Source organism: Syngnathus leptorhynchus, chromosome 7, assembly GCF_054491065.1.
Source record: "Syngnathus leptorhynchus isolate UIUO chromosome 7, UIUO_Slep, whole genome shotgun sequence".
NCBI lineage: Eukaryota > Metazoa > Chordata > Actinopteri > Syngnathiformes > Syngnathidae > Syngnathus > Syngnathus leptorhynchus.
Genome location: NC_141201.1, coordinates 950,383 through 975,607, shown reverse-complemented (window position 1 = coordinate 975,607; position 25,225 = coordinate 950,383). Strand labels below are relative to the sequence as shown.

Genomic DNA, 25,225 nt, shown 5'->3' with positions numbered 1-25,225 from the left:
CTAACTCCTATATCTTTCTCGCTTCCACTTGGCTTTTTTGTAAAAATGCATGTTCTCCGGTTGTGGAATGACCCGTCCGGTATTGAAGGAGCGAAGGTCCCAAGATGTGAAGGGGCCCTTGGGGGCCGAGGGGGGAGTAGGTAGCGCAGAGATAGAGTCCCAACATAGCTGGCATTCCTCACCTTCATCGGTGCTCGATAATGCACTTAATAATGTCTTAATGCGGCCGGCCCGCTCATTTATGGGGATGGCAACTTTAGTTACATTATCAAATGTTCTTTCTTTTTTTTGTCAACCTGCTTTCTCAAGCGAGCGGCACCACACCCATTTCCATCTTGCCTTATTAACCAGCTAATTACATAAGCGGGTGGGTAAAAGCGGCCTTTCCTTCAGGCCATTTGTCTGATTTACATGACAAACATTTTTCATCTTGAGACGGTTTTCTTTCCCTTCTTAGTCAGACGACATGTTTGTAGCCATGATAACGTGTTAGGTTACGTACCGATGACAAAGGTGCTCATGCGAGGCTTTCGCTTTGTAAAGTCATGCATCATATTTCATACGCTATCTTAGACTTGGATTAGCATTTTCCTGTGCAGAAGCTGATATATTCTGGCTCACTTCTATTTTTCTGCAACTTCATCTAGCGGCAGAGGGTCTGAAGCTGGTTTGTGGCTCGAGACACATCAAGCGACCGCCTGTTCCTTTGACAAGCGTGCTCGGTCCACGAAGGGGCTAAAAGGCAACAAGTCAGAGTTGGCCTAAGCAGCGCTAATCCTTGCGGCTCCGCCGATCCCTCCAATGCCCTTTCACAGATGCTCCCGCCTATGCCCGTAGTTCTTCTCCATCTAGGACAGATGAGAGACTCGCCGGTGTAACGCGCTCGTCGTCGTCCTCATCGCCGTTATCGTCACGGTCCTCATCATGAGGCAGCGTAAGTGCAGTTATTATTAACTGCACCAGCTAAGAGGATTGCTCCCGGCCTCCGCACGCAGTTATTTAAAGGCAGCTGACAATCCCGCCCACCGTCCTCCTGGAGATGCTAAGCGGAGGGAACGGCGAGGAAGTTGCGCCAGCGAGAGGGAGGACGGCAGAGGACGGCCAGGGTCTCGGCAAGAAGGGCCGGCCAACGGCAACCGCGCTGGTCCCGTCATGGCCAGCCAGCAGGACTCGGGCTTCTTTGAGATCAGCATCAAATCGCTGCTCAAGTCTTGGAGCGCTTGTGAGTAGCAGCATTTAGTTACTCAGAGCGTTTGTTTACGGAGTAGGCGCGTGCGCATGTGGCAAGTTGCATGTCGTGTCCAACCGTTCCTTACGGGAAGCTTGAAAACGCTCCCGTGGTATGACACAAGTTACCAGCCCTGCGTTCGGTTGTTTCCGCCTTGATGGTTTTCACCAAATTGTTGCAAGCCTCTGCTTGAAGGGCTGGATGTGGCTTGCGGGCCTTCAATTTGACATCTGTGTCCATTTTTTTTCTCAAAGTCAGCTATTTTCTGTCAAATGCAACTTCCATTTGGCCGTCCCCTAGCAACAGCGTCGCCACAGTAACGCATCCTCCTCCGAGAAGTTGTCCATCCAGTCGCTATCCCTGACTCTCATCATTGTACTTTTGGCGTTTCATTAGTGTGTGTGAAGAAGACGTAGGCTTTGGATGGGTGTCAATATGGCCTGGGTGGCTCTGGGATGTTTGCGCCAGAGCGTATGCAATGATTCAGCATCTGGTCTCATATTCGCTGCCGCTCCTGCTGGGCCGCGTATAAGGGCCGTCTGCAGAGTTCTCACATGCTCTAAAGCGCTTTGGCACTAATAGGATTAGCGGAGCTTCACCTGCAGCCAAGCTGCCTTCGTTCATCGGGGGAGCAGATCGGCCGGCTACTGTTTGTCTGCCGTTTTTTCAAGCGCGTCTCGAAAGCGCCGGCAACTGGCGCTACAAAGTCCTTGAACGTGACGCAACGCCTCGACAAAAATGCGCTTGCATAATCGCACGGCAATTTGTGGCGACTAATGGACTGTTAATGCGCAACACGCATGTGCCCGTGCATCAACGTTCTATCGACTTATCGACGGCTCTTATATTGCCATGGAACAAAATGATGCAAGATATCCAAATAAAATAAATGTCAGGTACAAAAAAAGAGCTATTCACTATTCCGTTTGTTATAATAATGATATCAACTTTTGGATTTGGTCCTATTTTTCTATTTCGCTATGGAACGTGAGTCAGTGAGCCTCTTCCGGTAATAAGGGTGGCGTCCATTTTTTTTTTTACTCCCCTTGGCATAAAAACGTAACATCATAAAGCTCCTGGCAGAGTTTCCCTGCTGCTTACGCAATCTGACGCCCACGTTTTTATTAGCCTTGAATTCTATTGTAGGAACTTTGTGTGTGTTTATTACCGGGCGTGCGTGCGGGCGCGTGTGATAATAACAAATCGGGTCCGTGGCAACCCGGGACATTGCGGTCGAGACCTGGAATCCACCCGCTCTGTCCCTCTGATGTGGCCTCGGTGAGAGACTTGACTTGACTCAGGGGAGTGCACGGCCGTCGCTGATGTCATGTCCCCGCAAGCCCCCTTGTGCGCCGGTCACATGTCTTGAGACGCAATTGCGCCTGCCATCTTGATGTCTGATGGGGTGAGTGTCATGTCAGTAGAGTGCCCCCACCCCTCCTCTTCTTTTTCTGCGGGGATAATTATAGTCACACAGCTATGCCGGCGTAGCATAGCCACGCTTTGCCAGGGCTAAAAATTCCCGCTTGACCTTCACTCCTGGAAGGCGGCGCGGGCTGGTCACAAGACGAGAGGGGGAAGCCAAACTCAGACCCTCGGGGAAGGAGAGCGACACATGAGTTTTGTGCGCTCTACTGCCCAGTCTGTCCCCAAACCTACCATGGGAACTATCCGGAAGTACACACGGGACATGGACATTGGCAGGTTTCCCTAGGAGGAGACTTTTTTAGGGGGGGCTACCACCCTGGATCTCGGCTCGCCCACCATGGACGCGACGGCCGTGTGCTGGAGCAAGGCCAGCGTCATCAGCTTCATCAAGGGCCTGGGTAGGTGCCGACAGAGGTCGCGCATGCTGCTCATTCTTCCATAAGCACCACGCCATGCGTGACCAGAAGAACACTGCCAGAAGACGTGTGAAGAAAGCAGTTTTTGACATTTGTTAGCATTATGACTCAGTGATGGACCAACCCAAAAAAAAGAAATGCAGGTTTTGGAAATTGTGACAGTCCAAAACAATGGAAGAAAATTGCTTTGTTTAAAAGAAACTGCAAATAATAATCACCAAAATAAGGCGTATATTCTTTATCCCCATTGATAAAACACAAACAATTTTTCAGATGTGATCAATTTGAATAAATGCCATGGCTTGTGTCAAGTGACCAAAGAAGCAATTGACACGTCTTTGCTGTACTCATATCCAAGAGTAATATTTAGATGAGTTGTCGCAGCTCTTGTATCAGCTTTCATTCGGGGTAACTTGTATGTTAGCTCTTGTTATTGTTTTCGACGTAATCAAAGGCGTCGGTCGCCATCGTAACACGATACCGTCGGTCACATGCGTGAGATCTTTGGCTGCCCTCTCACGTCACTTTGGTAGGAAATGAAAACAGCAGCTGGTGCCCATGAGGCGTTCATTTCCTTGCACGGCGTCGCCGTAGGAAAGTAAAAGTCGCTGGCCTTTGGTCAGCGTGCGTCAGGAATGTTCCCCACGCTGGGAATGTCCATTTTTGGGGTCGACCTCTCAACTCTCATTAGCTACTAGCCCCCTACTTTGCACTGTCTCTTCTTATTCATCAAATAGTCATCTTTTTAGAAATCCTTAAAACCTTTGGTAAGCAAGTCCATCCCGCAGAGACTTTTTGTGTCTCCCAAAGCTGAATCATTTAATGCCAAATGGTCTTCCACCAGAAGACAACAGAAGAAGTCGCGACTTCCTGTGGCTCATCATCATTGTGTTTGTCTTTGTGAGATCATTATTTTGTCTTTTTGTGACCTTTTTGTTTGATGACGTGCCTAGAGATCTTTCAAACGGAAAACACGTGCCCTTGGTTCAATGAAGTTTGTGAAACACTTTGTCAGATGGGCACTGAATTCCCTATAATCGGCGTGCGCTCGTGGCATGCAGGCTCCCTCTAGTGGTAGGCGAAAGAATCACAGAATTAAATGTTCCAAACTCGCACAAAGTGAGAGCGCCTTAAATCGTCATTGGCCTTCTCGATGTGTTGTCTCTTCAGCCTCGCCCGTGGGCAATGGCTACAACAAGCCGCCCCTCCCTCCGGTCTGCAGTTCTCAAGGGGAGAAGGGCCCGACCATCTCCGTGCCCATCAGCGTGGACCCGGAGAGCAAACCGGGAGAGTACGTGCTGAAGAGCCTCTTCTCCGCCTTCGCCACCGTGTCGGAGCGCAAGATCCGCGTCATAATGGCGGAGCCGCTGGTGAGTCATCTGACCGCCGCCCTCATAAATCTCCAGCATCTTCATGTGAGATGCCTCCAAACTAAACAAATGTACAGCACAGGGTAAAAAAAACAAACCACGTGATGCACACTTTGAATTCAATGATACTTTTGTGGTATACTTTCAGTTTCAGACAATAAACCTTTTCTTTTATTTAACAGGAAAAGCCGTTGACAAAGTCTCTTCAGAGAGGTGAAGATCCTCAGTTTGACCAAGTAAGCACTGGTTCAATCATTTTGCCTTGTGACATCCATTTATTTCTTTAAAACCAACAAAATGGCGACCTAAAAATATTGCCAGGCCTTGAATTGGACCTTCGTGGTTTAAACCATTAAGGTGGGCCACGACAAATGTTTTAATCTGGCCTTTTTTTTTGTTTTTGTTTTTCCCCTCTTCCGTCACGCTGCGTGTGCCCTTTAAAGCTCGGCCTCGCATTTGGGCTGATACCTAAAAAGGCTCATTGGGCCGCATCCCAACAAAAACTGTTTGTGAGCCAGCGGCGGGCGAGGCGCGTTTACCTTGAGCCCCGGCGCCGGTCGGAGGCGTGTCGGCGTGGGTGTGCCCGTCCGCCGTGCGCTTGTGCAGAGAGCCTCCTTTGACGGCGGGCCACAGCGCCGCCTTTGTGCTGCTGCGCGAAGCCCAATTTGTGCACAGAGCCCAGATTCTTCTCCAGGCAGGCCCGGTGCTGAATGAAGGCCTGGCTTGTGTTCTTCCCTCCCTTCCTGTGCGCTCTGGACCCGCCCGTTCCTTCCTTTCCCCCGGGCCTCCCGCCTAAAGCTGACGCTTACGGGCACCTTCTTAAGTTAGCTCACCCTATGCTTGTAATCCAAACACTCAAGCCCTCGTTCACAAATCATCAAGTTTGCATTGGGCCTGTGTGTGAACGTTTTGGGGCCCACAGCTCATCCAAAGGGTTTTGGATCATTGCTGTGTCTGACGACTTCATGTCATTAAGACAAGCAAGCAAGAATTCTTCCTCATGTTGTTCTGCTGATTATCTTCCATTCAAGTCAGGAAGGCGCTGGCCGATGGCTATCTCTGACGGGTGTACGTGTCTTCTCGCCGCAGTTGATAAGCACCATGAGCTCCTTGGCCGAGTACTGCCTTCCCTCCATCCTGCGCACGCTCTTCGACTGGTACAAACGGCAAAACGGCCTGGAGGAGGAGCTGCGCGAGTACCGGCCCAGAGCCAACGCGGCCAAGTCCAGAAAGTCGGTTTGAGACGTGACACCGAGCTGCGTGCTGCGCCGTGAGCTCGTGGTCAATGCCCGTCCCTGTCTCTTCCAGCGATGAGCAGCAGAGGGATTATTTACTTGAAAGGAGGGATTTGGCAATCGACTTCATCTTCTCCCTCGCGCTCATAGAAGTGCTGAAGCAGGTGACGTTCACGTACGAATACACGCACGGTCATCGGCTTAAACGTTGGCAACATTAGCATTTTATTTTGTCTGGGCTACAAGTTCAACTCAACGCACAATTTGGATAAAGGAACAATTTGTTGCCACATTGAGCAAAATCCAAATCTGGTTAACCATGCCAAAGGTTCTAGCATTTTTAGCTTGAGCTACGATCAGCTGTTAGCTAGGGAGCTCAAGTCTGCTTTTACAATGACAATAATGCAAAGTATTCAAAGAAGATTGTATGATTATTTACCACATCTTAATGATGTCAACCATTTTTTTTTTTCCGTTGTATTTTCTCGATGACTCCCCAGATGCCGCTGCACCCGGTACTCGACGGCTCGGTCAACGAGATCATCACCTTAGCCTTTAAGCACTTTCGCTACAAAGAAGGGTAAAGCCTTTGACTTTTCCTTGAATGTTTGGCGGCCGGCCACTTTGGCTTAACTCGATTTTCTTTTCTTCCTTGGACAGATATCACGGTCCCAACACTGGCAACATGCACACCGTGGCCGACCTCTACGCCGAGGTCGTCGGAGTACTGGCTCAGTCCAAGTGAGTGCGTTCGCCTTTGTGGCGTTCTGTGCCACGGCGGCTCCGGATCAGGGGACTGGAACGTGCGTCCGGACCTCTCATCTTTGGACGGTTTACTCCCTCGCACCAAACTAGGGCTGGAAATCCGTGTGTGTCCAGTTGCTGTTTTCAGATCACCCCAGTACGGAACAAAGCTCTTAAAATAGAGCCAGAGTTGAGCCGCTCAAGAACATTTCATGAACCCCAAACGGCCAAGAATTCAATGTTGTTCCTGATACCACGTTTCCTTGCGTGTCACGATTAATTGATTCTCACAAAGACAAGTTGCAGAATTTTGTCACTAGCGTGCCGTCGCGAGTGGCGCTCATATGAGTCCTTAGCGGCTGTCTATAAATAGTCCGCCTAAAGAATGCCCTCTCTGGCTCAATTTGAGAGGTCATCTTTACAGAGCAGACTCCCCGTCGACAAGGAGGGGGCGGGGTGATATTTTTAGAAGGCACACTTCCTCAAATAGCACCAAGAGTCTCCCTGGGGTGGTGCCATGCTTTTAAGTCACCCAGGAAGTGGCGATTTGTACCACGGCGCTCACTTACAACGGAAATGTCGGCCTGTCGTCTGTCCTCAGGTTTCCCGCCGTGAAGAAGAAGTTCATGACGGAGCTGAAGGAGCTGCGGCAGAAAGAGCAGAGTCCATACGTGGTCCAGAGTACCATTAGCCTCATCATGGGGCTGAAGTTCTTTCGAATTAAGATGTACCCCGTTGAGGATTTTGAAGCTTCCTTCCAGTTCATGCAGGTAAAAGGAGATGTCGCACGAGCTGCCTGGACATTTGCCACTTGAACCCAAAGCCACCCTGAACCATAAAGTCCCTCAAGTTCAATGTTATAAATGTGTTTTTTGCAGGAATGCGCCCGATACTTCCTGGAGGTTAAGGACAAGGACATCAAGCATGCCCTGGCTGGGCTCTTTGTTGAAATTTTGGTTCCTGTTGCGGCAGTAAGCGATTTCCCTCCTTTACTTAGACCGACGCCGTCGAGTTGATTTCGAAGGAGTCGCTCTGGTGGAAAACAAAACAAAAAACATTCGTCCTTGTCGCAGGCGGTGAAGAACGAGGTGAACGTTCCCTGCCTGAGGAACTTTGTGGACAGCTTGTACGACACAAGCCTCGAGCTGTCGGCCAGAAAGAAGCATTCGTTGGTGAGTTGACGGCGGTGGGTGACACCATTGGGCGTCTACCGGTGGAACTCACAATTTGCTTCACCGCACGCAGGCTTTTTACCCGCTGGTGACCTGCCTGCTGTGCGTCAGCCAGAAGCAGTTCTTCCTCAACAGGTGGCACATCTTCCTCAACAATTGCCTCTCCAATCTCAAGGTAACGTCCGCCGTGTCGCAATCGGCGGAAGGCCGTTCTCCACACTGCCGTTGCCTCGCAGAGTCGAGACCCCAAGATGGCTCGCGTGGCGCTGGAGTCTCTCTATCGCTTGCTGTGGGTCTACATGATCAGGATCAAGTGCGAGAGCAACACCGCCACGCAAGGGTGAGCGTCATGGTTACCGAGGTGTTTAACGTTACAGCGATTTACAGCGCTTTTTTTTTTTTTTTTTCTCCTCCGTCCGCAGTCGCCTCAACACCATCGTGAGCACCCTTTTCCCCAAAGGATCCCGCAGCGTGGTGCCGAGAGACATGCCTCTCAACATCTTTGTCAAAATCATCCAGTTTATCGCACAGGTGAGCACACACATGCACACCTGTCCGACGGTGACCCCAGTATCCCGTTAACCCTATCTTTTATTTCGTGACAGGAAAGACTTGATTTTGCCATGAAAGAAATTATTTTTGATCTCCTGTGTGTGGGGAAACCCGCAAAAGCCTTCAGTCTTAATCCGGAGGTACGCACGCAAGCACACGCTTGATGGCGCATAAAAAAACGGCCGGCTGTGAACTAACAAATCATCTCGTGTGCGTAGAGAATGAATATCGGTCTGAGAACCTTCCTGGTGGTGGCCGACCGACTTCAGCAGAAGGACGGCGAGCCTCCCATGCCCAACACCGGTTGCACTTTACCTTCAGGGAACACGCTGCGAGTGAAGAAGACCTACCTGAGCAAAACGCTCACGGTGGAGGAAGCCAAAGTCATTGGTGAGCGAGTCTTTTGTGGGCTCACTGACAATTTGGAAAGCAAATCAACGGTTTCTTTTCAATTTATCTCAGGCATGTCCCAGTATTACTACCCCGTGCGAAAGGCCTTTGACAACATCCTGAGACACCTGGATAAGGAGGTGGGACGCTGCATGATGATGACCAACGCTCAGATGTTCAACAAAGAGCCCGAGGACATGATCACGTACGGACTGACAAATTATACATAGATTTATGAGACTTACTTTGATGCTCCATTTAAATGTCCACCAAATGTGTTGCAGGGGTGAAAGGAAGGCCAAGATTGATCTGTTCAGGACGTGCGTGGCAGCCATTCCTCGCTTGATGCCCGACGGGATGTCCAAGACGGAGCTCATAGACCTACTCTCCCGGTGAGATGATTCACATGCTATGTGCTACGTTTTTTTTTTTTTAACTCAGTCAGTCCCGTCGTGTCGTAGGTCTCTAAAAAATGTCTTTTCTTCATCCGCTAGACTGACGATCCACATGGACGACGAGCTCCGACTCATCGCTCAGAACTCTTTGCAAAGTCTATTGGTGGACTTCTCGGACTGGCGGGACGACGTGCTGTTCGGCTTGGCCGGCTTCGTGCTGCGCGAGGTCCACGACAGCCAGCGGGGGCTGTTGGACGCCTCGCTCAAGTTGCTGCTCCAGCTGCTCGCCCATTGGAAAGTGACGGTGGCGGCGGCGGGGAGGAGCTACGACGCGGCGAAGACGCACACTGCCGAGGTGCGTAAATCTTCGCTGCGTTTCGCTAATCAGTGTCACAGTATTTCTATGACTTGACTCGTGACTGGTGGTTGTTTTTGTCATCCGTAAGCCGGCGCAGACGAGCTCCAACGTGAAGTCGGCGGCCGAGCGCGGCCCCCACGCCGCCGTGTTGCACGCCGTGGAGGGTCTGGCCCTCGTGCTGCTCTGCTCCTGCCAGCTCAGCACTCGAAGGCTCGCCGTCGCCGTCCTCAAGGAGATCCGCGGACTCTTCGCCGCGCTCGGGCAGTCTGAGGTGAGGTCGGAGGCGGCGAGGCGACGGAGCGTGCTTTGCCGTCCGGTTCTGAGCCTCCCGTTGTCTCCCGCAGGACGACGATAAACCGGTCATCGAGGTCATGGACCAGCTGGGCCCCGTCATCGTCGACAGCTTCGTCAACGTTGTCGTCCCTGATGCGGTAAGTTGGGTGAGGCTTTCAAATGAGGCACTGTGCTATCATTTTTTTCTTGATCAACGTGCATTTCTTCTCCAGGCCGGCCCCCAGGCGGACCTCCAGTGGCTCGCCGAGTGGAACGCCCGGCTGGTCAGCAGCCACTACGACATCGGCAGCCCGTCGCACGTGTGGATTTTGGCGCAATCGGTGAAGGAGCCCTGGGTGCTGTGCCTGTACAGCCTGCTGCGCCAGGAGCACCTGCCCAAGCATTGCCCCGCCGCCCTGGGCTACGCTTGGCCCTACGCCTTCGCTCGGACGCAGATGCTCATGCCGCTGATCGATCCCAAGTGAGACTTCAATCGTCTTTATGTACACAGGACGTGTCGATTTGAGTGCTGAGACGGCAAGCCGCTTGAGATGCTTCCCCGATTGTTTTATCGGACTGCGGCTATCTGATATCAAACTCATCAATGAATTTCCAGTAACCCGGCAAACGCCAAAAAGACCGGCAGCACCTCGGGCAGCGCGGACAACTACGTGACCCTGTGGAGGAACTACTTGATCCTTTGCTTCGGGGTGGCCAAGCCCAGCGTCATGAGCGCCGGTCACCTGAGAGCGTCGACATCCGAGATGGCCGCGACCACGCCCGACAGCGCCGCCGGCTGCGACAAGGTAAGAGAATACCACTCAGATGCGGAGGGATCGGTTACGTGGACCGGAACAGGGACCGGGCTATATGAGCGGAAAATCAAACCTCGTTTAATGGCTCAGGTCATCCCAGGCTGCCCGTCCGTGGCTTGGCTCCTCAAGCAGTTGGTTCCCCTCATGCGGTCGGAGAGCGCGGAGCTGACCGAGGCGTTAGTTCTGGGCTTTGGGCGCACCAACTCCCTGGCCTTCAGGTAAGTCGCAGATCCCCTTTGGACAGCAGCGGGGAGGTGCTGAGTCAGCACAGCAGGTTTCTAAAAATAGATTTTTTTTAAGGTTAATTGCAGTTGGTAGGAGCTGTTTGATTGACAGCCTGACTGATGTTGTCTGTCTGGCCTCAGGGAACTTGTGGAGGAGCTGCATCCGCTCATGAAGGAAGCACTGGAAAGAAGACCTGAGGTTGGTTCCTTTGATTTCCAGCAGAGCCAACTAAAAACACCACTATACATATTTCTATCTTGTTAACTCAAGTCAAGGCAGCTTTATTTTCTGTTTATCACACTTTTCATACTTGAACGATTTTATTTTGGGGGACAGGGATGGATTATTGGCATTTGAATTCATTTCAATAACAACAAATGATTCAGCTGGAACCTAAAGGTCCCCCCGATTATTTGTATAGAACAAGAAGCGGCGTGAGCGCCGGGACCTTCTGCGACTTCAACTGTTGCGCATCTTTGAGCTGCTGGCAGACGCGGGCGTCATCAGTGACAGGTTGCTGTCCCTCCCTCATGGCTCAGAATCACAAAAACACAAGTGGCAAAGATGGATTTTCTTTTTTTTTTTTTTTCTTGCCATACTTAGTACAAACGGGGCTCTTGAGCGCGACACTCTGGCCCTGGGCGCCCTCTTCCTGGAGTACGTGGACCTGACGCGGACGCTCCTGGAAGCCGAGAACGACAAAGACGCCGAGATCCTCAAGGACATTCGAATTCACTTCAGCGCCATGGTGGCCAACCTCATACAGAGTGTGCCAGGTAGTCTGCAACATTTTCATTTCCCCTCTGGCTTTGTATGAAAGTGAAAGTAGACATGGTGACAAAAACAAGCCTGGTAAAAATAGAAGCAGTGATTCAACTTGATGACATTTTTGCGCTTACGTGTTTCGGATGCTGAAACACTCTGCTAATGAAAAGAGACGACAAATAAGTCTCGTCTTGTTTCCCTCCTCTTCAGTGCACTACAGGCGCTTCCTGTTTCCGCAGCAGAGCCTCCGACATCATCTCTTCATCCTCTTCAGTCAGTGGGCGGGGCCCTTCAGCATCATGTTCACTCCCTTGGAGCGCTACAGTGACAGGAATCACCAGATCACGCGCTACCAATACTGCGCCTTGAAGGTCAAAACTCGATTTTTTTGTTTGTTTCACTCTCACAAACACGGGCTGACTATTTTTCGGGGTCCTCGCAGGCCATGTCTGCCGTGTTGTGCTGCGGCCCGGTCTTCGACAACGTGGGCCTCTCCCCGGACGGCTATCTCTACAAGTGGCTGGACAACATCCTAGCCTGCCAGGATCAGCGGGTACACATTTCCTTTACTTGACTTCAAAAGTTTTGTACCCAAGCCCAGCACAGCAGTGGCAGCCTAGGAAATTGTTGGAGGCAAATGTTCAACGAGTGACACGTCTCTCCTCTGGACTCAGGTCCACCAGCTGGGATGCGAGGTGGTCATCCTGCTCCTGGAGCTCAACGCCGAGCAGGTCAACCTGTTCAACTGGGCCGTGGATCGCTGCTACACGGGCTCCTACCGGCTGGCCTCGGGTTGCTTCAAAGCCATCGCGGCGGTGTGCGGCAGCAGGTACAAAGCAAAGCACATTATTTGTGATCACACTCATCTACAAATGTGTCCAATTATTCTTGTTGGTTTGGTGTATTATGACAAAAGCGTTTATGTCTGGAAAGGCTTTTGAATTGTGAAAAAAAAGGATGATCTGCTTGTAAAAAGTGACATTTGAATGACTTGCAGAAACTACCCAAGCGATATGGTGCCGCTGCTCAATCTCGTTCTCTTCAAGGCGTCTGACGCCGACAGAGAGCTTAATGAGATATCCATGCAACTGATGCAGGTGCGCTAAACACACGCAAGTTCTCAGCTGAACGATTGCTTAACGCACTCACATCCTTTCTCCTTCTCCCGTTTTGGAGCAGATTCTCGAGGCGAGGCTGCTCGTGTACTCCAAGAAGTTGGCGGGGCGGAAACCCAACGGCGTCCTTCACGGCACTCACGCGCCGTTGCCGCCCCTCTACAGCCTCTCCCTCCCTCAGCTCTCCGGCCACTTGGCCAGAATGTACCCCGAACTCACGCTCCCTCTTTTTTCAGGTGGCGTAGAAAGTCTTTGCCCCGCAGCTTCGCTCTGTTCCCCTGATGATATATTTATGTGTTTGCTCCAGAGGTTAGCCAGAGGTTCCCGACGACCCACCCCAACGGGAGACAGATCATGCTGACTTATCTCCTGCCCTGGCTCAGCAACATCGAGCTGGTAGATGTTGTCCAGCCGCCCCCGACCTCCGCGCCGTCTTCCTCCGCCTACGACACCTTTACGAGAGAGCGCGTCTCCGCCCGGCAACATCTGAGCGGCAGCGGCTGGGGCTCCTTGCAAGCCACGTCCATGGTGCTCAACAACCTCATGTACATGACCGCCAAGGTACATTCATCTTGCGGTTGTCATAACAGACTCCCCCCGTTTATCGTGGGTGATACATTCCAGATCCAAACGTAATGCCTGAAAAGTTGCCATTCAGGAAGACCGGATTAATAAAACTGCAGCCAAGCTAGGTTTGAGATGGCTAACTAAAAAGATTTAGGTTAAAGAAGCAAGTAGTAGGGTTGAAAAAAAAATCTACAGATACACTCAAACAAAAGTCCACCAACACTTGGCTCAGACCAAGCGACAGCGTTGATTTTTTAATTATTTTTTTAAATTCCGTTTGGGCAGTATGGAGATGACTTGCCAGGATCCGAAATGGAAAATGCATGGAATGCTTTGGTGTGCAACGAAAAGTGGAGTCACAACCTGCGAACGGCGTTGCAGTTTCTCATCAGCCTATGCGGCGTCAGCAGCGACACCTCCCTCCTGCCCTTCGTAAGACAAATCCTATTTATTTACATCATGTACATCCATTTTGAGAAGTCTGATTGATGGGGTCTTTCTGCTTTGATCTTAACATGTTGTTTTCTCTGATAATCATCACCCTCTGTGTGCTCAGATCAAGAAGGTGGTGATCTACCTCTGTCGAAACAACACCATGCAAACCATGCAAGAGTTGGTTTTGGAGTTGCAGCAGACGGACCCGGTCAACCCCGTGGTGCAGCACTGCGACAGCCCGCCGTTTTATCGCTTCGCCGCCACCAGCAAGCCCCCCGTCGGCAACACAGCGTCAGGTACTGGCAAAACACCTGACCGAGGCGAAGCAAACGCTTTTACCTTTGGACTCTTTGGCGCAGGAACCACATCCAGTACCAATACTGTGGTGGCAGGACAGGAGAGCTTCACGGATACTGACGAACGCAAGTCAAAGGACAACGAAGAGAGGTGAAATGGCAAACGTGGAGACAAATGCGGCCCAATCATCTTGATGTGATGCTCAAAAATAAATCGTGCTGAAGAAAATGATGTCTCGCCGTCATCAGGCTCAGCCATGCCATGCAAGCTCACCATCGCCTGGAATCTCGCTACAGCAACAGCTCGGGAGGATCGTACGATGAAGACAAATGTAAGTGCAATAATTCCATCACCGTCTGGCGAGAGCAGGCCGGAAGGATGAAAAGAGAGGAACGAGCGTGGTGTCATTGATAATGCAGAAGTACGGTGGGTGGGAGGGTGAATCTTTTTGTTTTGATGCCATTGTCTCTCCACAGGTGAACCCCTGCCTCCTTATGCTGACTGGTTAATGGCCGTGGTTGAAAGCAACCATCCCCATCCTCTCCCCATGCCTCTCAACGGGGGTTGCTGGGCTCCTCTGGTGGACTTCTTGCCCGAGACGCTCACCCCGAGAGGACCTCTACACAGGTCTGTACAGTGAGGTCCAGATTAAAGTTCCTGCGTGAGGTAGCCATTTTTTTTTCCTTTCCCTCAGGTGTAACATAGCAGTCATCTTCATGACAGAGATGGTGGTGGACCACAGCGTGAGGGAAGACTGGGCCTTGCACCTCCCGTTGCTGCTGCACGCCTTATTTTTGGGTACGGATTCTATCGTTTGCTGCCCTGTTTAGAAACCCTAACCAAATGTTTCAAATAACTCGTGTGATATTGCGTGAAGTTTAAGTTGTGCGTCAGTTGTAATGTGGCTTTCCTCTCAACCTCAGGCATGGACCACTACCGTCCGGAAGTACATGAGCACTGCAAGCATCTCCTCCTCCACCTGCTCATCGCGCTGTCCTGCCGCCGCAACTTCCAGGCCGTCGCCTCGGTGCTGTTACGGACGCGCCGGCTCAACGGGGCCAAGACCCTCACTCGCCAGCCCGCTTTTCAGCCCGAGTTCATGGCATCAGGTAAGAGAGGGGGGAAAAAAAAAAGTCAAATGGCTTACATTCCTGTCAGGATGCTTGTAGATAAGTCTCTTATCTGACGAGAGCATTTTTGGCGTGGGTTCCAAAAGCAATATGGAGCACTGGGGACTTCAAAGTTCTTGATTAAAGCATTCCATGTGTCTATTTTTACCCGCTTGCCCCAAGTGGAGCCATCTGTCAAAGCTCCAATGTGCTGCTTTGGCTACGCGGGCTCCTACAAGGGCCTTTTTTTCCCCCCGAGGTGGCACACTGTACTTGTAGTGGAGCAGATTCCATAAAATGCCCTTACGAGAATCAACATAGACATAAGACATAACATTTCAAGATGGCATCCCCAAAGTCCAAGATGTACCAAATGCACGTCTGTCTATTCATGTTGACTTATAGCATTTGGTTATTTTGTACAGTCTGGCAGGAGATCCCAAAATAGAATTGTGAATTCTATTTTTTGAGAGATTGTTTTAAAGCGGAATACAAATATTTAAAAAAACATTTACAGTCACAGACTCATTTCCCACTACTTTTTTCTTGACGTCAATTTTCCAGAGTGTTTATGTTGCTAAAAGTAGATGTTTGATACAATAACACAGCACGGTAGTGCATAATTACATCATTACCCAGCTTCCCCTTCCTTCCCCAGCCGGCAAATGTACTGTGCGTGCAGTTTGACAGATCCTATCAGTGCGCCATTTCCTCTGTTGTGCCTCAGGAGCTTTGGACTTTCTGAGGGAGGCTCCGGCGTCTCCCGTGCCGGACTCCGGCTTGAGTTCCTCCTCCACGTCGTCCAGTCTGAGCCTGGGGGAGAGCGCCGGCAACCTGCCCGAGATCTCGGACGAGCCGGCGGCCCCCGCCGATGCCGACGAGAAGACCGGCAAGCTCATTGAGTTTTTAACCACCAGGTACCACTGACGACCATTAAATGCACGTGTAAACGTCTGGCTGACAAATGTGCTGTATTTAAAAGAAGAAGAAGAAGAAAAAATCCTTCCCTGGAGCTCATAAGCATATAAATTCAGCACCATCTAGTGGTGGAGACTGCAAGTTGCCTGTTGTTTCGCAGAGCATGCGGACCGCTGTGGTGCCACGAAGACATCTCACCCAAGAATCACCTTTCCAAAAGTACAGTCCAGCTGACCAACCTCTTGCGCCACGTCGTGTCCGTGCTCAAAGAACCCGGTAAGCCTCGCGCGCAGAGGCGCCCTCATGTTCGATTCGTCATTTGGATGTATTCCGACCCCGCTGCAGACTCTCAGCTGGAGCGGCAGCTGAGCGACTTGGCCCTGCACACGGCCCTGTGCAGTTCCTCACGTCACTACGCCGGACGCTCCTTCCAAGTGTTCCGAGCACTGCGCCAGCCCGTCTACGCGCACGCCGTCTCCGACTTGCTCTCCCGGCTGGTGGAGGTCGTCGGGGAACACGGAGAGGAGGTGCAGGTCAGCGTGTGCATAAAACACTGTCGGCCGGGCGAGCAGAAACTAGAAATTGGTAGAATAGAAAAATAGTAATAGTAATAATTGTAGGGAAATTATTTTATTATATGTATAAATTATGTAATATAAATGTAATATAATTTACATTTAATTTATATTATTTATGATTATAATTTATATATTATATATGTATATTATATAAAAAAATAGATATATTGTAAATTAATCATGGCTGATTTAGGTCTTTCTTTAAAATAATCTGTCATTGTTTTGGAGGCATCAAAAGTACAAGCGTCTTCTTCTCATCTTGCAGGGCTACGTGATGGAAGTTTTACTCACGCTGGAGTCTGTGGTGGACAACCTGGCCGAGTGCCTCAAGAATAACGAGCTGGTGGCCATCTTGACCAGGTTTGTTGGCTGACGTTACGGATGTGGGACACCAAATTATGTGATGAAACCAAATGCGGGACAGTACACGCACAAGTTGGTCATTAAGGCGACCTTTGATTCCAGAGCCTCATCTCCGGATCTCCTCACCACGCTGAACCTGATGTCCAACAGGAAGAGCACGGGCCAGCTCAACATCCGCGGGGAAGAGCGCAGCCGACATCAGAGGAGCTCCTCCGTGCCGAAGAAGTTCGGCGAAGCGGACAGGTGGTCGGACCGGTGGTCGGACCCGCCTCGCAGCGCCACACTGGACCGCATCCAAGCGTGCGAGCAGCAGCTCCCGGCGGGCAAAACCCGCAGCCCGCCGTCGTCCAAGGACAACGTGTCGGACCCGGCCAACGTCAACCACCCCGGCAACCTGCTGGCCACCGTCTTCTGGGCGGCCGTGTCGCTGATGGAGTCCGACTTTGAGTTTGAGTACCAGATGTCGCTGAGGCTGCTGGACAAGCTCTTGGGCCACATGTCGCTGGAGAAGCGGGAGAACCGCGACAGACTGGAGAAGCTACAGGAGCAGCTGAAGTGGAGCAGCTTCACGGGGCTCCAGCAGCTGCTGCTCAAGGGCTTCACGTCGGCTACCACCGTCGACCTCACGCTCAAGCTCTTCTGGCAGCTCACGCCCGTTTCGCGGGTGTCCGTGGTGGACACCTCGCAAGCTATCGGTACCTCAGGCGCACCCGTCCGTGGCTCTCCGTCGACGGGGGGATCCGAGAGCTCCGAAAAGTCCAAGTCTTTGTTTTCCCCTTTAGGTTTCCCCCTGAACGTCCTCTGCCTGCTCCCGCACCTTGTGCAGAATTTCGACGGCCCCACGCTCTTCTGTCAGGAAGTCGCCGAAAGGATCGCACAGGTTTTGTGCATCATCTCCTCTGGACGCAGCGGGCCGCTTTTGCACTTTGTTGCTCTCATACTCTCTGTTTGTATGTAGGTGTGCCTGGAGGAGAAGAACGACAAGCTCTCCAACCTGGCCCACGTCATGACTCTTTACAAGACCCGCTCGTACACCCGCAACTGCTTCTCCTGGGTCAACGTGGTGTGCAGGTACCTGCACGAGGCCTTCTCGGACATCGCGCTCAGCCTGGTCACGTACATGGCGGAGGTTTGCCCGTTCGTCGTGGTTGTCGTCGGCCCAAGTGGCTTCTTCTTGAAAATTGTTGTTGCCCCACAGTTGCTGGAGAAAGGTCTCCCCGGTATGCAGCAGACCATTTTACAAATCATCTACAGTCTGCTGAGTCACATGGACCTGAGTGGCATTCAAGCCAAACCTTTCAACATGGAAGTGCTCAGGACAATCGAGAAATTTGCTCAGGTAAGACCCTCGCCGCCACCTCCGTAGCCCAAAATGATCTGTGGATGGATGAGCTTGCAATCCAAAAGGTCATCTGGTGTCAGCGCAGTACATTTGTAGACACGCCCGAACTCCTGCGGAGAGCCATCGCGGTCTGGCCCGGGCTTCCCAGAACGCCCCCGTCTTTAAAAATAGACTCTGTGAAATGACACCAGCCAAGCGCGATGATGTATGCGCCCGTGTGCAGACGGCCCACTGGAGGGAAGCGCTCAACATCCTCAAGCTGGTGGTGAGTCGCTCGGCCAGTCTGGCGCAGCCTTCCGGCGACCTCTCCTACGAGGACATCAGCCGCGTGTGGGAGCGCTCCTCCAAGGCCTTGCCTGGGAAAACGTTGGATTTCCACTTTGACATATCCGAGGTGAACGACCTTCTTCTTACGCAATCTTTCTTTTCTTTTCACACGCGGAAAACCTGTCCCTCTAACGAGCATTATTCCAGGGTGCGCCGGGTGTTGCTCGTGTCAAATGGTGCTGAAATTCTTTAAAAAAAAGTGGAAACATTTTACCCCCACCCTTTTCCTTACGTTCCCCTCGACCCAACCCCTTGAGATTATCCTAGCTGAAAAGGTAAACATCATAAATAGGCCGCAGCGTGCGTGGAAAAAAAAAAAGGGCAATGACGTGCGTGCGTGTGTGTGGGAACTGAAAACAGAGCTATTTGTGTAGCGCATGAATGGTAGGAAGTGATGTCACATCATGACTGCCTGTCTTTTGTGTGGGATTCCTCGCCAACAGTGTGTGCGCATACGCAGCACTGAGACCGCAAGAACATTCTTTGACTCCAGTGCCCAGCGGACTTTTTATCTCCCGTACTTACGCGAGCGCCTTTGTGTCAGACGCCCGTGATTGGTCGGCGCCACGACGACCCGCGCTCCTCCCCGGGTCGCGACGGCAAGAGTGGAATCGCGGCGGTGACGCGCAGCACCTCCTCCTCATCCAGCTCTCTGGGCTCCACGTCCAACAACGTCCTGGTGCCGGTCAGCTGGAAGAGGCCTCAATCTTCCCAGGTCATTATGCTCAATTGAGTTGACTTTCTCAAGGCTGGAACCTTTTCTGGCTTTTTCTTTCGCATAGCTGTTTTTATAAGCTCATGTTCGATAAAAGGTGTTCGGGATGGGCTGAGGAAAAAAACGGTCATTTTAGTGCACATTCTTCCCCAGCATTTTTTTTTCTTTTCATTGTTAACACTTCCAGGCATTACTGCCACCTCCAGGAAATTGGCGCACGGCCACAGCTATAAATTGGCAGTAGGTCAATAGCTATGAACAAAAAATACAATATAATTATAATATACAAATATATCCTATATATAAATATAATCAATAAAAATAGTATACAAATACATTATGATTTGAAGAAATTTCCCAAGTGCTTGTAATTGACGGTTTATCTTTTTCCCAGATGTGATCATGTCGAGTTGTCTGTTTGAGAAAACAGTTTCTCCTGTTTTTGTCTCTGCAGAAAAGAACCAGAGAGAAACTTGTCCATGTTTTGTCTTTGTGCGGGCAGAAAGTGGGGCTCACAAAAAACACTTCGGTAAAGCTACGAGGTAACGCTCCCATCGTCTCGTCCACGTCGTTAACTTTTTTCTCTTTTGGATCGGTGGCAGGTGATTTTCTCCAGCTGCGGCGAGCTGGACCTCGCCGAGCACCGTCCCAGCCCGGCGTCATCCGAAGACGGAACCCGAGAAGCCGACGCGACGGACGACACCGCCTCGGAGCAGCAGTTTCGAGTCTTCCGGGACTTTGACTTCCTGGATGTGGAGCTCGAAGACGGAGAGGTGAGTCGGTCGTGAACGAGTTTTTTTTTTCTTTCTTCTTTTCAAACGTTGGCAAAGCGCACACGTTGCCACCGGCTCACCTTCTGAGCATCCGCATTCAGTTTGCCGTTCACGTACAATTTCTACAGAAATGATTTATTATTTCAGTGAGTTGTAATGTTGTATTTTTCTGTTTTTGTGTGCTATCAGGAGTTGCTGGTAAGTTGCGCTGCTGTTTTTGTTGTGTGTGCATGCCACCAACCCGCCACTTGTGATGACTAATTCATGTTTGAACAAACAAACTTGCACGTGTGTTGAAAACGAGGATAAGTCCTACATGTGTGTCATCAAACAAATTCAAAGGAGCACCCTAACGTTACCCTAACGTGGCCTCCATATCAGCGTGGCTTTTTTTTGCCGCAGGGTGAGACGGTGGACAATTTCAACTGGGGCGTGCGTCGCCACTCGGCCGACAGCCTGGACCGGAGCGGCCCGGGCGGCGCCCTGGAGGAGAGCCAACTGTCGGGCAGCACGCCCAGCCTGAGCCGCGTCCTCGCCGGCGAGGACGACTCGGACGACTTCTCCGAGGAGGAGTCCCTCTCGCCCGCCCAGGTACGTCATTTTCAAGCAAAGGGCAGCTTTGTCGGTGCCAGCTCAGCGGTCAGTCCGACCCGCTTTGACGCACTTGAGGAATGTGACGCTCTCTGGCCAAACGTTTGAGGTTGAGCGTCCATTTTCATCTCGTCTCCAACTTGTCTCTTTTCTCAGGCCGCCGCCGCCAGTCTCCCCCCAACCACGGAGATCCAAAAGATGGATTCTCCCTCCTTTTGTAACAGCACGCCGGGCAACTCCACGCCACCCGGCGGCAAAAATCCCTCTTTTGAGCTCCAGCTGCCGAAGGACTCGAAACCGCGGGTGAATAAGGGCTTCAGGGTGTCTGAGATTCTGGGGACTAACACCTCCTACCGCTCTTCCTTTCTAGAATTTTTTACCAATTTTGCCAAGTAATCGCCACGCTCTTTGTATTTGGCTTGTTTTCTACACTTTGGGTTCTTCTCAGACGTTCTCCTCAGACATTTCCTCTCGTTTGTGTTTCCCTTTCTTTTTGCATGCTAGGAGGGAATGAACTTGCAAAGCTGCCTTGATCGTAACGCTTCATTTACTGGTAAAAATGATTGATTGTGGGATCTTAAGGAGGTGTTGGTCCGCTATCAAAGGCAATGTGTATACCTACTGCTTCAATGTGCGGGCAGGGGGGCGGGGGCATAAGCAGCAACTAAAAACTCTTCTTTGGGCATGCGGGAACTACAAAAAGGTTTACACATTGCCGGCCCCCGAAATGAAAAAGAAAAAGATGCCGCGCTGGCATTAAAGGCTCAAAATCTGTTGAATTGGCGCCACAAAAACCTCAAGGAGTGTCCCTGAAAAGGTTAGTGGAACTACTTAGCACCACCGAGTGGTGATGCGACAGTTGTGCATCTCATTGTTGGATGCAGTGAACCCTCAACCCCGACGTGAATGATTTCCGTGTCACACGTTGTACTTGCTCGATTGGCGTCACGCCGCTCAAATGTGTCGTACCATTCACATTGAGAACTTTTTGGGGATTTCTTTTTGGCGAACCGCAAATTGGCGAGGGTTCACTGTATTCACATTTTGCTGCGTGTGGCCGACACGTGTTAAAAAAATAAAAAAAAACGTCTCCCACAGTTTTCACAAGCAGATGAAGAAACAAACGAGGAGGACGCGTCGCTCTCCATCAGCTGCCTCCCTCCCGACTTTGACTGTGGCGACGCTTTGGAAGTCACGCACCCTTTCTACAAAGACATCCACGGCTGCTTGCCCAGGTATGTTTCTTCATCTGAAGATTTTTCTCGACTTCAAATTCATTCACGCCGACTAAACTCTCGGCCCTTCAGCCTCGCAGAGGAGGAGGGAGACGACGGCACGCCGGAGTCGGACTCTTCGCCGCCCCCCTCGCCCTTCTTCTCCGCCATCCTGGCGGCGTTCCAGCCGGCGGCGTGCGACGACGCCGAGGAAGCCTGGCGCGCTCACCTCAGCCAGCTGGCGTCCGACTCGGACGGCTCCTGCGCCGTCTACACCTTCCACGTCTTCTGCTGCCTCTTCCAGGTATGCCGTCAAAGGCCGGATGGCTCCTCAGTGTTGGTGCAAAGTGATTCTAAGATGGAATGCGTCTCCTCCACGGCAGAGCATCCAGAGCAAATTCAGCTCGCTCACCTGCGACGCTGTGAGTTACCTCAACGACGGCCTGAAAGGACTCGGAGCAAAGTTCCTCAGGTCGTCTGAAATGCTGACCACCTGCGCCGAGTGCCCCTTGTTGCTTATCGACGCCGACACGGTGAGTCATCCGGCCCGAATTGAACGTTTCCGTTTTCAACGAACGCCGCCCCCCGCAGGTCATGTCTTACGGACTCCTGGAGAAAATGAAATTCAGCGTGCTGGAGCTGCAAGAGTATCTGGATACGTACAACAGTAAAAAGGAAGCCACTGTCACGGTAAGGACGGCTGAAGAAAAAAAAAAAGAAAAGTTGCAGCTCTTGAGGTGTGGCAATCAACCATTTCACCTTCTGGTTCTCCAAGTGGCTGAGCAGCTGTAAGGCCGCCTTTCCCCAAAGTCCCGACAGCACGGCCGGCGCACGGGAGCAAAAGGTAACAAAAGACGTTCAAGTCCTTCTCTTGAGACCTTCTCATCATGTCTGGGAACAATCCAAAAGGCGGCAAGGTGCCTTCCAGATGGCTCCCGCCCACTCGCTTAGCAAGTGAAAACAACAAAACACCACATGCTGATGAGATGAGAAAGTCTCTTGTGTGACTTTCCCCCCCCCTCTCTCAAACTAACCAAGCTCTCCCGCTGTCCTTTGTGCCTTGCCAGAACGGCGACACCGTAGCTCTGTGAGTGCCCCCCCCCCCCCCCCATTTTCACATTTTCACCTGGCAGCAAACGATCTTTCCTGATTTGTACAAATGCAAAGCCACTTGCACGCTGGCCCTCCTTTGATTCTCTTTTTCTTGCTCACTGCTGTGTTTCTGTCCTGCGACATGCTTGCTTTGTAGCAAATGGAATCTCTCGCCGTAAGTTGGACCGGACCTTTTTTTTTTTTTTTTCTCTCTCTTAGTCATCATTTCAAATTTGAGGGCTTCAGATTGGGTTTGCTTGTTTTAGTTGCAGAACTAGTGACGCCTAGAAAAGCAGAATATGAAAATGACGCCTGACAATAATGTTGTTTTTTTATGTTTGTGTTCAGCAACTGGAGCTGTGTCAGAGACTCTACAAACTCCACTTCCAACTCTTACTGCTGTTTCAGTCGTACACCAAGCTGGTTGAGCAGGTCTACGCAGTCAGCTCCCATCCCAAAGTAGGTACACCACTCGTCACGTTCAAATCATGGAAATGCGCTCGTCTGTCCTCACGTGTTGCTGCACCTTTTGTGCTCAAGTTTTAGAATGACATGATTGACAACTTTACAACCACATTAACCTTGTAGCTAAGCAACATGTCCCAAGAGCTGAGCGACTTGAGGAGCAACCTCAAAGCGGCATGGGTGGAAGATGACCAAAGAGCGTGCGGCGAGCCGTCCGACTTCAGCACGGCCGAGGCGGCCGTGCAGGCCATCCTGGAAGTTCTCAAGAACGACGGCTTTGGCTCGGCCATTTGCTACATTCGGGAGTGCAGGTGAGGCGCAGAAAAGCCGAGCAAAGCAAAACTACAGCTCGGCCTTCAACTCGAATCTTTTTGATTCCAGAACATCTTGGCCCAAAGACATTTTCGGCGGCCCCTCGGAAGACGAGATCCAGACGCTGCTCAACATTTACTTCCGCCACCAGACGCTGGGCCGCACGGGCACGTTGGCGCTGGTGGGCTGCAAGCGGGACCTGAGCGACGTCTCGGCCCAGCTGACCGAGCTCAACGGCGAGATGCGCGACCTGATGAGCCGGACGCGGGGCGACCGGCCCGCCGTCGCCTTCCTACCCGACGCCAAAGTGTCGGGCTCCACCCTGTGACCGCCACGCGCTCGCTCGCTCGCCAGCTTTTCTTGCACTGCCAACACGCCATTCACAGGCAAGTGCGTCCGGAAAGTATTCGCACAAATTAGTTACGGCCTTTTTCCAAAATACAATCAATCAGTTCCCTTTTCCCCCTCAAAATTCCAAACGGGTTTTTAGGGGGAATTTGTTTGCAAACGTATTGTTAAATGACGCAAGATCCCAATATGATATTCATTCATTCATTCATTTTAAAATGCATACAGTCCATAAACGTTCATAAATACCAACAGTCTTTGCTCAAGACTCTTTGATGCACCTTCAACAGCAATTACGGTCTGAAATCTTTTCCCCTTTGGTCTTGGCAAGGCGCTAAATACTTTCCAGACGCACAGCCGCACGCACGCTAAATGGAAATAACATACCAAAGCTTTGCAATTCATCTTAAAGGGAATTGTGCAATCATCTTCCACACACGTGGATTTTTTTACTGGGCAGTAAAGAATGTATTTGAGAGGGAAATGTAATCAAGAAAGGAGGATGTGTTACTTAGTAGTGTGTGTGTGTGCACGTGAGTGACTGTGTGTGTGTGGTGGGTGGGGGCAGACATTTTAGATGACGATTTCGGACGCCAATTTCAATCGACTGCCGTCAAACTACTTTGAAATGCTGCAGATCTACTGTAACACTATGAGTACTCCCCAAAAAAAATAATACCGTGTTTTGTATGCGGAATAGCTTTTTAGCAAATGACAATTATTTATATTTAAGGAACCCGAACGTTATTTTTCGAGCCTGTCACACACACTTGCAAATCTTAGTCTGTTAATGAACAAATTTATTTTCAATGCATAACTGTACATAGCGCCTTTGGAACTTTATTGAGTCTATTTTTATCAATTTGCAATGTGATTTGCAAAACTAGAGAGAGTAGAGGAGATATTTTTAAAGATGTAGTAGCACTGGTAGTTGGATTTTGTAAATAGTCTTTGTCATGAACTGAAAATGGTGTGTATACTTTATGTCACAATAAAAAAATATCAAATGTACTTTGTCAAATATTGTCCGTTTGTGGGATGAGAAAATCTGAATTACCTAATTGGATAATGATACTGATGAAATAATGCAAAGAGGGCGTAATTGAATGATTCTTTTCTTTGAGTTATTCATATTCTTATTTGTGAAAAGCTGTTTTATTAGCATTTTTGTTTCAGTAAAATCTTGTTTTTAACCTATTTAATTTTCAAAATAAAGCTGTTTTCATTTCAAAAGTGTTCAATAATTTAAATATTTTTATTTTTTATACTGTATTCCAACATAATGTGATTAATTTACA

General features: G+C 50.6%; 1 protein-coding gene across 8 annotated transcripts in view; it reads left to right on the top strand.

Moving 5' to 3' along the window:
- Positions 1–24,938, top strand: part of frya (furry homolog a (Drosophila)) — a 30,938-nt gene extending 6,000 nt beyond the window's left edge. For 3 of the 8 annotated variants that reach the window (XM_085916025.1, XM_085916026.1, XM_085916023.1), the window contains 59 exons: positions 4,243–4,442; positions 4,625–4,678; positions 5,532–5,674; positions 5,751–5,841; positions 6,178–6,257; positions 6,338–6,418; positions 7,023–7,191; positions 7,300–7,392; positions 7,495–7,593; positions 7,667–7,768; positions 7,830–7,933; positions 8,016–8,124; positions 8,199–8,285; positions 8,364–8,535; positions 8,608–8,740; positions 8,820–8,927; positions 9,030–9,285; positions 9,377–9,559; positions 9,633–9,728; positions 9,795–10,042; positions 10,178–10,367; positions 10,467–10,594; positions 10,742–10,799; positions 11,023–11,114; positions 11,205–11,377; positions 11,577–11,737; positions 11,809–11,919; positions 12,041–12,195; positions 12,364–12,463; positions 12,546–12,717; positions 12,789–13,042; positions 13,334–13,480; positions 13,605–13,779; positions 13,843–13,930; positions 14,029–14,111; positions 14,257–14,407; positions 14,475–14,578; positions 14,704–14,889; positions 15,617–15,806; positions 15,968–16,340; positions 16,651–16,745; positions 16,851–17,443; positions 17,531–17,628; positions 17,707–17,877; positions 17,947–18,087; positions 18,314–18,484; positions 18,962–19,132; positions 19,587–19,661; positions 19,735–19,905; positions 20,308–20,496; positions 20,653–20,799; positions 21,595–21,731; positions 21,804–22,014; positions 22,094–22,243; positions 22,302–22,400; positions 22,486–22,554; positions 23,151–23,261; positions 23,391–23,578; positions 23,649–24,938. In XM_085916025.1, the coding sequence (XP_085772151.1) occupies positions 4,243–4,442; positions 4,625–4,678; positions 5,532–5,674; positions 5,751–5,841; positions 6,178–6,257; positions 6,338–6,418; positions 7,023–7,191; positions 7,300–7,392; positions 7,495–7,593; positions 7,667–7,768; positions 7,830–7,933; positions 8,016–8,124; positions 8,199–8,285; positions 8,364–8,535; positions 8,608–8,740; positions 8,820–8,927; positions 9,030–9,285; positions 9,377–9,559; positions 9,633–9,728; positions 9,795–10,042; positions 10,178–10,367; positions 10,467–10,594; positions 10,742–10,799; positions 11,023–11,114; positions 11,205–11,377; positions 11,577–11,737; positions 11,809–11,919; positions 12,041–12,195; positions 12,364–12,463; positions 12,546–12,717; positions 12,789–13,042; positions 13,334–13,480; positions 13,605–13,779; positions 13,843–13,930; positions 14,029–14,111; positions 14,257–14,407; positions 14,475–14,578; positions 14,704–14,889; positions 15,617–15,806; positions 15,968–16,340; positions 16,651–16,745; positions 16,851–17,443; positions 17,531–17,628; positions 17,707–17,877; positions 17,947–18,087; positions 18,314–18,484; positions 18,962–19,132; positions 19,587–19,661; positions 19,735–19,905; positions 20,308–20,496; positions 20,653–20,799; positions 21,595–21,731; positions 21,804–22,014; positions 22,094–22,243; positions 22,302–22,400; positions 22,486–22,554; positions 23,151–23,261; positions 23,391–23,578; positions 23,649–23,907 (8,945 nt within the window). In that variant the 3' untranslated portion in view covers positions 23,908–24,938. Of the gene's footprint in view, positions 1–136; positions 1,223–3,319; positions 4,147–4,242; positions 4,443–4,624; positions 4,679–5,531; positions 5,675–5,750; positions 5,842–6,177; positions 6,258–6,337; positions 6,419–7,022; positions 7,192–7,299; positions 7,393–7,494; positions 7,594–7,666; positions 7,769–7,829; positions 7,934–8,015; positions 8,125–8,198; positions 8,286–8,363; positions 8,536–8,607; positions 8,741–8,819; positions 8,928–9,029; positions 9,286–9,376; positions 9,560–9,632; positions 9,729–9,794; positions 10,043–10,177; positions 10,368–10,466; positions 10,595–10,741; positions 10,800–11,022; positions 11,115–11,204; positions 11,378–11,576; positions 11,738–11,808; positions 11,920–12,040; positions 12,196–12,363; positions 12,464–12,545; positions 12,718–12,788; positions 13,043–13,333; positions 13,481–13,604; positions 13,780–13,842; positions 13,931–14,028; positions 14,112–14,256; positions 14,408–14,474; positions 14,579–14,703; positions 14,890–15,616; positions 15,807–15,967; positions 16,341–16,650; positions 16,746–16,850; positions 17,444–17,530; positions 17,629–17,706; positions 17,878–17,946; positions 18,088–18,313; positions 18,485–18,961; positions 19,133–19,586; positions 19,662–19,734; positions 19,906–20,307; positions 20,497–20,652; positions 20,800–21,594; positions 21,732–21,803; positions 22,015–22,093; positions 22,244–22,301; positions 22,401–22,485; positions 22,555–23,150; positions 23,262–23,390; positions 23,579–23,648 lie in introns of those variants that run through there. The other 5 variants (XM_085916030.1, XM_085916024.1, XM_085916029.1 and 2 more) reach the window with 5 other exon arrangements.
- The last annotated feature ends 287 nt before the right edge of the window (positions 24,939–25,225 follow it).